Source organism: Canis aureus, chromosome 6, assembly GCF_053574225.1.
Source record: "Canis aureus isolate CA01 chromosome 6, VMU_Caureus_v.1.0, whole genome shotgun sequence".
Taxonomy (NCBI): Eukaryota; Metazoa; Chordata; class Mammalia; order Carnivora; family Canidae; genus Canis; species Canis aureus.
In genome coordinates this window covers 80,732,223-80,743,772 of record NC_135616.1, presented here as the reverse complement: position 1 = coordinate 80,743,772, position 11,550 = coordinate 80,732,223, and the positions used below count along the sequence as shown (strand labels likewise).

Below are 11,550 nucleotides of genomic sequence, written 5' to 3'. Positions count from 1 at the left end.
CGTCACCGCCCCCCACCCCCGCCCAGGCAAGCTGCAGTTGGTTCGTCGGGTCCCATATTCTGGTTATGGGGGCGCGCGCTCCGCAGTGGGGGGACAGCTGCTGCCCCGGCTTGGGCTACCACAGGTGATGCTGCTGGGCGTGTCCACGAGCATGTCTCCGGGGCTTGCGGGTGACGTTTCCAGGGCTGTCGCTGTTGGGCCGCAGATGGGCCCATTTTCTGTTTTTACCAGGTGCCACCTCACTTTTTCCAAAGGGATGCCTCTGACCACCCCTCGCGCCGGCAACGGCAGCTCTGTGGCCTCCCCTCCTCCTGACACGGGGGTATGTTCAGGCTCCTTAAATGATTGCCAGCCTGAATGTCTTATTGGGTGAATGAATCAGTGAGGGGACACTCGGTGGTACTGACCCCATTACCCTCCTCGCAGATGCCCACGCCCGGCTTCGAAGAGTCAGAGTGCTGCCCTCCTCCGGGGTCTCTTCCGGCCGGGCCCGGTGACTTCACCTCACTTGCGAGGGCTAGGGGACTGTCACCGGGACTGGGGAGCCCGAGTCTGATCCAGCCTCTCCAGCAGAGGCAGTGACATAACAGGGGGCCTGGGGCCGCGGCGCTGGAAGAGCTTCCTCCAAGCAGCCTCACCCTGGGCATCCAGCCCCCTCCCTCTCCAGAACCCTCAACCCAGCACAGCGCACGTGACAGTGCGCAGGGACCGTGAGGCCAAGGGGACTGTGGGATCCCAGGAGCAAGGCCGGGCGTGCTCCCCAGGAAAGGCCGTCTCAGGCTCTCTGGGTCCCAGCACCCAGGCCGAGAAGCCCTGGGTACAAGTGGCCTCACAGAGGCCCAGACCCAAAGCCTGGTCTGGGTTCCTCCTCCAGATGGAAGCTCTTGTTCCCACTGCGCTGGTCCCTGGCACGGGCTCCCGGCAATGTCCCATCTCACCCATCTGTGCCCGCCTCCCATCCGGCACCAACACCCTGACTGCTGTGATGGACGAGGTCGCACGCTCCTCCAGGGACCCTGCGGTTCCTCCCCCAGAGCTATTCCTGGCCTAGGCGTCTCCCTGCCCCCCAGTCCCCCTGCCTGACCTGACCCCACAGCTGGGAATCATCATTTGGCTGGGGGTGGGGCAGCCCCGGACTATATAAGCCTGGACCTAGGTGTCCCGGGCACCCTGGAGGCCCAGACCCTCCCTGCTGACCCCTGCCCACTGCAGCCTGCCCGCCCCCAGCCAGCCCGGCAATGACGGAAGAAGCCACCTCGGAGGCCCCCACCTGTGGTCCGGAGGACACTGGCTCTGAGCCTGCCCAGGCACCCCCCGCAGAGCCCTCCAGAGACGGGGCAGCATCGGAGTCGACCAGGAGTCCCACCCCTCCAGAGCCTGCCTCTCAGGCAACTGCCCCCACAGCCCCTGCAGCCCCCGCAGCCACTAAAGCTGCACCTCCCAGTGAAGGTGACAAGAGGTGGGGCAGGTGGAGGAGGGGGGCAGGCATGGCAGGGAGAGTGGGGTGGGTGGACCTCCTCAGCTCCCCGTACTTCTCCCTCAGACGTGCCCAGTGCCCCGCTGCTGCTGGCCGTGGAGGATGTGAGTGACAGCTCGGTGACCGTGAGCTGGGAGCCTCCGGAGAGCCTGGGGAGGCTGGGACTCCAGGGCTACGTGCTGGAGCTCTGCCGAGAGGGAGGTGAGCTCTGGGCTAAGCCCTGCGGACACCGGGGAGGTGGGCTTGGCTGGGCCAGCCTGGGGGCAGATACAGAGGAAGGAAGTGCACGTGGGCCCCTCCAGCCACTCACCTGCCACCTGTTGCTCGCCCCATGTGCCGCTGAGGCAGGGGGTGTCCAAATGACCTTGGGAGATCCCCCACCCCGTCCTCCAGCTCCGGGGAGCCTCTGGGTGAGTAACAGAGAGAGAAGGGTTGGGGCCAGTGGGTGCTGCTCTCATGAGAAGTGGAGACGCTGGGTCGCAGAGGAGCCTGCTTGGGGAGGGCAGGCAGGAGGTAGAGGCCAGGGAAGCCAGGAGTTGAGGGGAGACAGTGGGGAGAATCAGGGGACCAGGGCCGCGGCCCACGTCCTGTTCACCCCCGTGGTGGCCGAGGTCAGCCTGGCTTCTGCCCTTGCCCACCCTGCGGTAGACTTGGCACATGTGTCCTGCCCTCTCCAGGCCGTAGCCACACCTCCCCCGGCCACCTTCCCTGGGTTTTAACACCAGGTGTCTTTGGTGCCATCTGACAAGAAGTCAGAGAAGGAGAGCAAGAGAGAAATAAGGCCCAGGATGGGAGGAGGGTCAGCTTCCCCAGGTCACCAGGGAGAAGGAAAACCCCGGTGAGTAGGGCGCCCATGGTCACGAAGCCGGGGCCTTCCGTGCCGTCGCTTTCCCCAGCCTCGGAGTGGGTGCCTGTGAACGCCCGGCCCGTGATGGTGACCCAGCAGACCGTGCGGAACCTGGCGCTGGGAGACAAGTTCTTCCTGCGTGTGGCTGCAGTGAGCTCTGCGGGGGCCGGCCCACCAGCGGTGCTCAAACAGCCCGTCCACATCCAGCAGATCATCGGTAAAGCCCATCCTTTCCTCTCCTGCCCCCCAGCCCGTCCCAGGCACCTCATCGATAGGTGGGCCAACGGGCGGAGGAAAGAGAACAGGCACCTCCCCGTTCCCCCCAGCACGTGCACAAGCCTCACGCTCTCCCCACCCTGCCTCCAGAAAGTTCCAGGTTCCTCAGCTGCAAGCCTCAGGAGGTCAAAGAGGCCGTCCGCCTGAGGGGCCCAGCCCCAAGCATTGGGAGAGGGGCTCCCTGACCCCCAGAAATGAAAGCTCAAGCTCCCCAGGTCAGCCTCCTTGGCCTCCCAGTGCTAAGAGCCGCTCTGCTCTTCCTCCCAGCTCATCTGAATCCCTCCAGCGGCCATGGGAGCTTCTTTCCTGCCCATTTTCTGCTCGTGTCACATGGCCTGAGTTCTAGGTCCTCCCAAAGGTTTTGGAGCAGAGAGAAGTCTTTGCTTGCCTCTTATCCCACCAAGTCCCTAGTGGGAGAAAGATGAGAGCCTGCGGGCCCACGGAGCCTGCTCCGTCCCCAGAGGGCAGCGGGGCGCTGGGGGGCAGCTGCCGTCCCTTTGCTGCAGTTCTATTTGCAGGGCATTAGCCTCCCACCTGCCCTCGCTCCCTTCCCAGAGCCGATCGGGTTTCAGTCTGTTAATGGCAGTGAGTCATTTGGTCTGATCCGAGGTCTCTGGGGACAGCCCAGGGCCCAAGGTGAAGAGCGACACAAGCCAGCAGGTGGCCCGAGCCCTCTCCGCCTTCCTTCTTGTTCTTCCACACCCACAGTTTTTTTTTTTTTCACACCCACAGTTTTGAACGAGGCCTCCAAAACAAGGGGGCTTCGGGGCCACGGCAGGGGTCAAGTTCGATTCAAGGAAATACTTCTCAACCTCAAGGCCCAAGAGATGGGGGCCCTGGGGCAAGGGAGGTCAGAGCCACAGGCTGTGGCTGCCGGTGCATCCAAGCCGCACCTGTCCGGGGGGCCCAGGGACCGCCTTGAGATCACCCACCCCGTTAGCAGCAACGCCAGGACCGGCCTCGCACACAGGGCCAGTGACATGCCCCCAAGAGTTATGGGGTCCTCTCGGGGACCCTCCTGCCCTTCGAGTCTGGGTGAGACAGGACCGCCCCCCCCCCCCCCCGCCCCGCCGGCAGCCACAGCAGGGACGCGTCAACTCTAGCCTGGAGGTGCTGGAGGGTCCTGGGCCTGCCCCAGGGAGCTCAGACTCGGGGGGTAGGGGGGGCGCACGGAGGCTGGGGCCCTGTACCGCATGGCCCGGCGCTCAAGGAGCCGGCCGGACTCAGCACTCACAACTCCATTAAAGTTCCTCCGGCAGGAGAGAAGGGGATTTCCTGGAGAGAAGAGGGGGGAGGATGCCACGGGCAACAGGGACCAGCCAGGCCCTCCTCGCGCGCAGGCGGGTTGGGGACTTCGCCCAGAATCCTGGGCTGCTCAGCTGTCCCTCCTTAGCCACCTGCAGCTGCCAAGCATTCCCGGCCCCCGCAGCTGCCCTTGGAGCCTCCACTCCTTAGGCTCCCGGGCCAAGCGCCTGCACAGCTAATCCTCGGAGACACAGTGTTCCTTCTCGCCACCTCCTCCCCTGCAGCCTGTGTGCCACCGACCAACTGCTGCCACCTGTTTGCTGCCGAGGAGCCTCAGCTACCACCACTCCTGCCCCCAGACCCGGGAAGGGGGGTGGAGGGCAGGGGCCGCGCAGCCTCCCCGGGAAGGCCCGATGGCTTTGGTGCTTGCACCTGATTAGGTGGTGGTCAGAGCGGGAGCTCCCTGCCATCCAGGGGACAAGGACGGAAGTGATACTTCAGTGATATTTCCAACCGTGAGACTGAAAGGTAGTGGGGGAGGTGACAGAGGAAGAAGAGGGTGCACGTGCTCGGCCTCATCTAGGGGAAGATCCCAACCCTCCCCTACGGCCTCCCACGCAGAGACGGACACATGGGTCCCACAGGAGCCTCTCTGGAGGTTCTGGGTTGCTGTGCAATGGAGGGAGCTGGGTTAGGAGGGGGAAGGCTGGCGACAGGTGCAGCACCCGCTCCCCACTGGGGGCACCAAGGAGACCGCCAGGCCCCAGCTGAGCCCTGGAATGCCTGGGCTGTGGGGCAAATGCCAGCCTGGCAGGGTCAGGGCACGGAGGGAGTGCCCGGGATGCTTACGGGTTCACACCAAGGAGCCCTGCCCTCCCGGAACCTCCCAGCTCTCAGCTCCCGGCCCGCCCTGGGGGATCCGGGCCCCTGGAGCTGCGCTTCCCACAGGCAGGCAGCCCCGCACCTGCCAGGAGCCCCCTGCCCCCCCTCCCCGGGGACCTTCCCAGGGGTTTCCTGAGCCTGCACAGTAGCTTCCAGCCAGCAACCCCATGTGTGCTAAGCCTAGACCCTCCCTCTGACGCAGAGCCCCCCAAGATCCGAGTCCCCCGCCACCTTCGTCAGACCTACATCCGCCAGGTGGGAGAGACCGTCAACCTGCAGATTCCCTTCCAGGTACGTACGGCTCCTGCCCAGGACAACAGCCTGGGTGGAAATCACAGCCACCACATGGCGTGTGTCGGAGGAGCCCAGGAAACGTCAGGGTCCCCATGAGGTCAGGCCTATGACCCACCCAGATAGCTTCACGGTCCCTCTGTTGTACACCTGCCTCAGCTGTGACTCCTCAGCCTGTGTCCCAGGCTGGCTGGACACCTGGAGAATGAGGCTGAGTGGCACCCAGGACTCCAGCCTCCGCTACCCCTCCCGGGAAGGGCTGCCGGGCCAGCTCCCCCGAGCACAACTCCAGAGATCCCCGGAGTTGAGAGGGGCTGGGGGTGCCGGTGCCTCCTGCACCTTCCCTGAGAGCTCCTCCCCGCAGGGGAGTCCCAAGCCTCAGGCATCTTGGACCCACGACGGCCACGCTCTGGACGCCCAGCGGGTGAATGTGCGCACCGGGGACCAGGACTCCATCCTCTTCATCCGCTCGGCCCAGCGCTCCGACTCCGGCTGCTACGAGCTCACCATGCGTCTGGAAGGCTTGGAGGCCAAGGCAGCCATCGACATCCTGGTGATTGGTACGGGGCCAGGGGAGGCAGGGCTGCCCGGCTGGGACCTTGAGACCCCACCTCCTACCAGAGCTGACGCTGATGGGACTGGGCCAGGGAGTGTGACAGGAGCCCGATCTTGGGGGTGGAGATTTTGCGGCAAGCCCCGGCATCCCCCTCATCCCCCCTCACGCTCTGGTCCTGCAGAGAAACCTGGACCCCCCAGCAGCATCCGGCTACTGGACGTCTGGGGCTGCAACGCTGCCCTTGAGTGGATGCCGCCTCAGGACACAGGCAACACAGAGCTCCTGGGGTACACGGTGCAGAAGGCAGACAGGAAGACAGGGGTGAGGCTGCTGGGGCCGACGGGTGGGGAAGCGACCAAGGTGGCCCCCAAGGCCCAGCCCTCCAAGAGTCCAGGGGCCGAGTTCTCCTCTAACCACTGCTAGCCTGACTCCTCACGTGGTGTTTTTTTTTAGCAAGACCCCTTCCCTCTCTGGGCCTCGTGGCCTCCTGAGGGCTGCAATGGGGGCTCTCTGAGGCCCTTCAAGGTCTAGAGCAGCTTCTGGGAGGGTAGTGTACCTATGAATCACCTGGTCTGGTGCCCTTAATTAAGTAGGTCTGGGGCTGGAGCTGAATCCTGGCTTGCAAGAGGTTCCCAGGTGATTCTGAGTCTGCAGGTCCTCTTGGAGCAGTAGGAATTTAGAATTCTCTGAGGACCCCCGGGAGGTCATCGGAGTGATCCAGGAACCCCCTCTCCCAACGCTGGATGGCTCAGCCCCCTAGGGGTAGGGCCTGGAAGGGGCCACAGGGTGAGCGAGATGGGGAGCACAGGAGTCAGAGGAGAGGGTGACGGGCCCGGGGTCCCCGCAGCAATGGTTCACGGTGCTGGAGCGCTACCACCCGACCACCTGCACCATCTCTGACCTCATCGTGGGAAACGCCTACTCCTTTCGGGTCTTCTCGGAGAACCAGTGCGGGCTCAGTGCCACGGCCGCGACCACCAAGGAGCTAGCCCGCATCCAGAAGGCAGGTAGGTCCGGGTGTGGGACCAACACCAAGCCGGGCCTGCCCCAGCCCCCAGCTCGGCCTTTGCAGAGCATCAGCTTCCCTCCCGGTGAGCCTCTCATGGGTGCTGCTCGCCAGAGCGTTCGCTGTGCCCCCTGCACGCCCACCGCACAGTTACGCACACGCTCATGCATTCACACGAGGGACTGTAAAGAAATAGGATGTGGTTGATCGATCTTAACAAACACATCACAACAAGCCCATGCAAAGGAGATGCACCCGTGGGAGGCTGTACGCTTGTTCTGAAGCTGCTGGTGGCTGCCAGCCTCACAGCGGTCACTGGGGCTCGTGTGCAGGGTCCCGGGGGAGCTCCTCCGCGGCCTAGTGTGTGCGTGGGTGGGTGGAGCCCGGTGAGTCGGCTACAACACAAGCCTCCTGACCCCAATAGAACGGCACCCAGATGGACAGGAGAGATACGGGTATTTACTGTCTCCACACGGCCCCGTGACCTGCTTGCGTCAAATACGAAATGCCAAGACCTTGCTCCCCGCCACCCTGCCATCTCCAGGCCCCCCTGCCGCACGGAGTCTGTGTGGGCTCCGGAAGGCACACTCTTTTTAACACCAGCCTGTGCTGCACAGAATTAGGAAGAAATTCTGGTTTAAAAAAGGAAAGTCAGCCAGGTTTCCAAAGACAACAGAGACGAAATGTGGTCTTTCTGGGTTGCAAGTTCCCAGCCTTGGCCAAGAGCATCTCATCTGGCCCGTTTCCCTGCTCGTTGCCTCCCGTCCCCTCCCCGACCACCTAGGCACGGTCACGGCTTTCCTCTGCCTCTCTGAGACCGTCTGTCTCTAAGTTCTCACATGGTGGCCATGCCGAGCTCCCCGAAGGCCCCGGGGGCCCAGGGTCCTGCCCGCGGCTCCTTTATCCCACGGCAGCAATGCAATGGTTTGTCTCCTGCCCCTGTGATGCCAAGATCCTCTTCCAGGCCGTCGGCTCTCTGCCCGGAGCCATGGTCATCATGTGATTTCCTATCATTTGGCCCCAAACTCACCAAGTGATGTTGGGCAACTCGCTCACCCATGAAGGGCCTTAATTTCCCATCTGTCCGGTAGCGATAACAGAGACGCCCTTGCAGAGGGATGCCATGTAGGTTAAGTGAGACGACCCAACTGTACGCTAGAGTGATTATTTTCGGAAAATGGATGAAGTCAGCTCTAAGAGGTCTATTTGCCCCCTTTGTCTCCTGAACCCAGATATTGTTGCCAAACCTAAAGGGTTTGTGGAGCGAGACTTCTCCGAAGCCCCGTCGTTTACCCAGCCCCTGGCTGACCACACCTCCACCCCTGGCTACAGCACGCAGCTCTTCTGCAGTGTCCGAGCATCGCCCAAGGTGAGGGCCAGGCCCCGCTGTGCCGGGGGGGATAGGGGGGTGGGGGGCTTGCGGAGTCTCCCAGGCAGCTCCTTCCAAGCCCAACCCAGCCCATCACCTCCTCGGCCCTCCTCTGCCCGCGCCCCCCCAGCCCAAGATCATCTGGATGAAAAACAACATGGACATCCAGGGTGACCCCAAATACCGTGCCCTCTCGGAGCAAGGCGTCTGCACTCTGGAGATCCGTAAGCCCAGCCCCTTTGATTCGGGCGTCTACACCTGCAAGGCCATCAATGTGCTAGGGGAGGCGTCTGTGGACTGCCGGCTGGAGGTCAAAGGTAAAGGTAAGAAGAAAGTCCTTCCCCAGGGGTGGTCCCTTAATAGAGGCCACCTCCTCTCCTGCTGGGCACGACGAGCCTGGGTGCCTGCAATCGAGGCAAGACAATGGGAAAGCAAAGACAGAGAGGGCCAGCTGGCAGAAGGATTTCCCAAGCGGGAGGACGGCCCCACGTGGGTGAAGGAGGTAGCTGAGTCTGCCACTTGGGCTGCTTGGAGCCCCTCTCCTCCCATGACCCCCAGCTTGGGCTTGGGTCCCCCACTCTGACTGTGGCATCTCTTCCAGCGTCAGCCACACACTGAGGAGCGACAGGAGGCTGCGATGAGGACGGTAAATGGTTGGACCCTCTGCCTCGGGGTGTGCAGAGCCCAGAACAGGGGTGGGGGGTACAGGGGAAGGTGGTAGTCGCCCATGGAGACAAACCCGCAGTCCCGGGCTGCGTGCGCATAGGACAGGCGTCCAGGCCTGGCTCTGAGTGCCCCCGGCCAGGGCATTCCCTTGGCTCCCCTTGTCAGCAAAGTGGGAACAAGGACCTGAGTCCCCCCCACCCCAAGGTGGTTGGGAGGCTCTGGACCAGTTGGGAGGCCTCCCGGAGCCGCGGTGGCCTTGTGTGCATAGGACAGGGGGCCTGGGAAGGACGGGGGGCTGCGTCCCTCTGTCCCGGCTCATGTCTTCAGCAGGGGGGTGGGGCCCAGGGCTGCCCAGCACCAGGCTCATGCAGCATGTTCTCTGGCAGGTGCTGCAGACTTGGGGAGCCGGGGCCGCCAGGCTCAGGATCAAGCGCCGCCAACGATGCCCCAGAGCCCAGTTTCCATGGTGACGGCTGATGGCTTTGCCCCCAATACCTGCCTAGCCTCTTCCCCCCCAGAGGCTGGAGCCCAGAAGCCAGGGTAGGCCTGGCAGGGCCAAGGCCAGGCTCCCTGGGCGTGAGGGGCCCGGAAGGTGCAAAGACTGGGGTGCCCTGCAGAGTCGCACTCTGGGTGAGAGCCACTCAAATAAAGGTGTGTGGTGTTACCGTGTGGGGCCTCCGTGACAGTGAGCACCCCGGTGATGGGAGGCGCCGTGTCACCGTGAGCCGGGTGAATGCGTCAGCTGAGGGGGTCTCCACACATGACACCTGGAGGAACGTGCTGGTGGGAGGGACTCCGGATGCCACGGGGCTCTCCAGATGTGAGATTTTTTAGGATCGTGCCTTCATGTTCAGGGTGTGCTCGGCCGAGAGCATAACTATAGGAACAGACGCACTGCTCTGGAACCCTCCTTGTTCTGATGCGTCCCCGCTTCCCCCCGCCCCGACCCCCGCATTGCTCCCCTCAGCCGACGGCGGTGCAGGTGGGGAGCCAAGGGTGAGCGCTCCATCAAGACCCACAGTCTTTTATTAGAAGGTGGCCCCCCTGGGAGCCAGGGAAGAGCCTACCTCTGAGAAAGGGAAGGGTCTGGAATCCAGGCCTGGAGCTGCTGTTCACACTCCGAACCCCGCCCCCACCCCCTGGACAAGGGCCCCGGGCCCTGAGCTTGGCAGAGGGCGGACCCTTCCCTGGATGCGCTAAAGCTCATCTAGACCGTGCAGAGCCCCAAAGGCCCTGGAAACTGCTAAGTGCCAGGGGTCCTGAGGGTATTTAAATGCCAGCAAGACCTTCCTGCCTCAGCCTCAGGCGGTGCAGCCTGTGCCAAGTCACACCGGGAGCGCCCACGGGCAGCGCTCGCCAGGCCGGAGGCTGCGCCCCCCTGTCCCCGGCCCAGAAGCAGCAGCCAGTGTCACTTAGGAGAGTGCAGGCATCCTCTAGGGCTAATGGGGCGGTAGCCCAGGTGGCCCCTCACAGCCCCGCTGCTCCCGCTCCTGGGGGGCTCGGCCGAGCCGGCGCGGGGCTGCCACCTGGTGGCTGTGTGTGGCAGGCCCTTCGACAGGGGCCAGGGGCTGGTGGAGGATCAAGTAAAGGTTGGGAATGATTTCTGGACCCGCTCTTCCCGCCCGTCCCAAGTGCAAACCCGGTTGCCCTGGGGCAAGAGGGGCAGGCCCCCGGCACCCAGCGTGGCTAGGAGCTCAGGGTCCCGGGAGGCAGGGGCTGAGGACCCCTGATTCCTGCCCAGGGGCTCTCCCACCTTCTACAGAACAGGAGAGGAAGCAAGACCTTGATGTCCAGCTTCTCTCCATCCCCTGCATCTCGGAGGGGACCTCCCCCGTCCTCGGGCTCTGTTCCAGGGCTTCAGCAGCAGCACCAGCGACAAGAGGGCTCCCTGACCTCCACGGGAGCCCAAGCTTGCCTTCCGGGCCCACGGGACCCCCGCAGCCCCAGTGTCCCCAGGTCCGTCCGGCCTGAAGCACCGGGCTGCCCGTGGGCCGGTCACACAGCTGGGGAGGCTCGAGCCACTTTCTCCGTCTCCTCAGGGCACCCGGTTCCTTCGCCGTGGGCCGTCCTCCCAAACCTCCTCTAGGACCCAAGGTGCAGGCGCCCACACCCCGCAACCCAGCCGGGAGGGCTCAGGAGTGGGTCAGTGGGGGGGGTGGGCCGGGGCGGAGACGCCCCCGACGTGGGCAGGCGGGAGAAGGTGGCGTCTAGTCGTGGGGCGCCTCCTCTGGGGGGTCCTCGTCGACGGGGGGCGTGGGCTGGCAGCGGAAGTGGTCATTCCAGATCTTAAGGAAGGTGACCCGGAACTTCTGGATGCGGAAGGCGTAGACGATGGGGTTCATGGCCGAGTTGCCGTGCGTGAGGAAGATGGCGATGTACATGAGGATGCTGGGCTTCCGGCAGGAGGGGCAGAAGAGGGTGATGCAGTTGAGGATGTGCAAGGGCAGCCAGCTGAGGGCGAAGAGGAAGAGGATGAGGGCCAGCGACTTGGCGATCTTCAGCTCCTTCCCGTAGTACTTCTGCGGGTCGCCAGAGGAGGCCGACACCTTCTTGCCGAGCTGCCTCCGGATCAGATAGAAGACCTCCAGGTAGATGAGGACCATGAGCAGCAGCGGGGGCAGCACCCACACGAAGAAGTTGAAGTAGACCATGTACTCCATGCTGATGACCTTCTCGAACTCGCATTTGATCACGGGCTCGCCGCCGCTGCCGTTGGCCGCCCAGGCCCGCTGCGCCTCCCCCAGCCTGTTCCAGCCGAACAGCGGGGTCAGGCCCACCACGAAGGACAGGATCCAGCAGCCGGCGATGGCCACCGCCGCCCTCCGCGGAGTCACCACCGTCTTGTACCTGGGGGGAGGGCACAGCGTGAGTCCCCACCCCAGGCTCCACCGGCCCGGGCTCTCCAGGCAGGGCTGTCCCACTGGGGCCGAGAGCG

General features: G+C 64.1%; 2 protein-coding genes across 6 annotated transcripts in view; one reads left to right on the top strand and one right to left on the bottom strand.

Annotated features, from left to right (window-relative positions):
* Positions 1-87: 87 nt before the first annotated feature.
* MYBPH (myosin binding protein H) lies at positions 88-9,284 on the top strand. The gene is made up of 12 exons (XM_077902551.1): positions 88-322; positions 427-1,449; positions 1,544-1,678; positions 2,374-2,541; positions 4,930-5,018; positions 5,383-5,578; positions 5,756-5,895; positions 6,422-6,581; positions 7,813-7,949; positions 8,080-8,272; positions 8,551-8,595; positions 9,002-9,284. The coding sequence occupies exons 2-11, from the start codon at positions 1,239-1,241 to the stop codon at positions 8,565-8,567; spliced, it is 1,446 nt and encodes a 481-aa protein (XP_077758677.1). The 5' UTR covers positions 88-322; positions 427-1,238; the 3' UTR covers positions 8,568-8,595; positions 9,002-9,284.
* A 339-nt stretch (positions 9,285-9,623) lies between these two features.
* Positions 9,624-11,550, bottom strand: part of ADORA1 (adenosine A1 receptor) — a 29,100-nt gene continuing 27,173 nt past the window's right edge. For all 5 annotated transcript variants that reach the window (XM_077902554.1, XM_077902555.1, XM_077902556.1 and 2 more), the window contains one exon: positions 9,624-11,462. In XM_077902554.1, coding sequence (XP_077758680.1) covers positions 10,823-11,462 — 640 coding nt within the window. In that variant the 3' untranslated portion in view covers positions 9,624-10,822. The remainder of the gene's footprint in view (positions 11,463-11,550) is intronic.

Coding starts and splice junctions, on each gene's coding strand:
- MYBPH (XM_077902551.1), top strand. CDS start 1,239: ATGACGGAAGAAGCCACCTCGGAGGCCCCCACCTGTGGTCCGGAGGAC. Junction 1,450..1,543: donor AGCTGCACCTCCCAGTGAAG/GTGACAAGAGGT, acceptor CTTCTCCCTCAG/ACGTGCCCAGTGCCCCGCTG. Junction 6,582..7,812: donor AGCCCGCATCCAGAAGGCAG/GTAGGTCCGGGT, acceptor TCCTGAACCCAG/ATATTGTTGCCAAACCTAAA.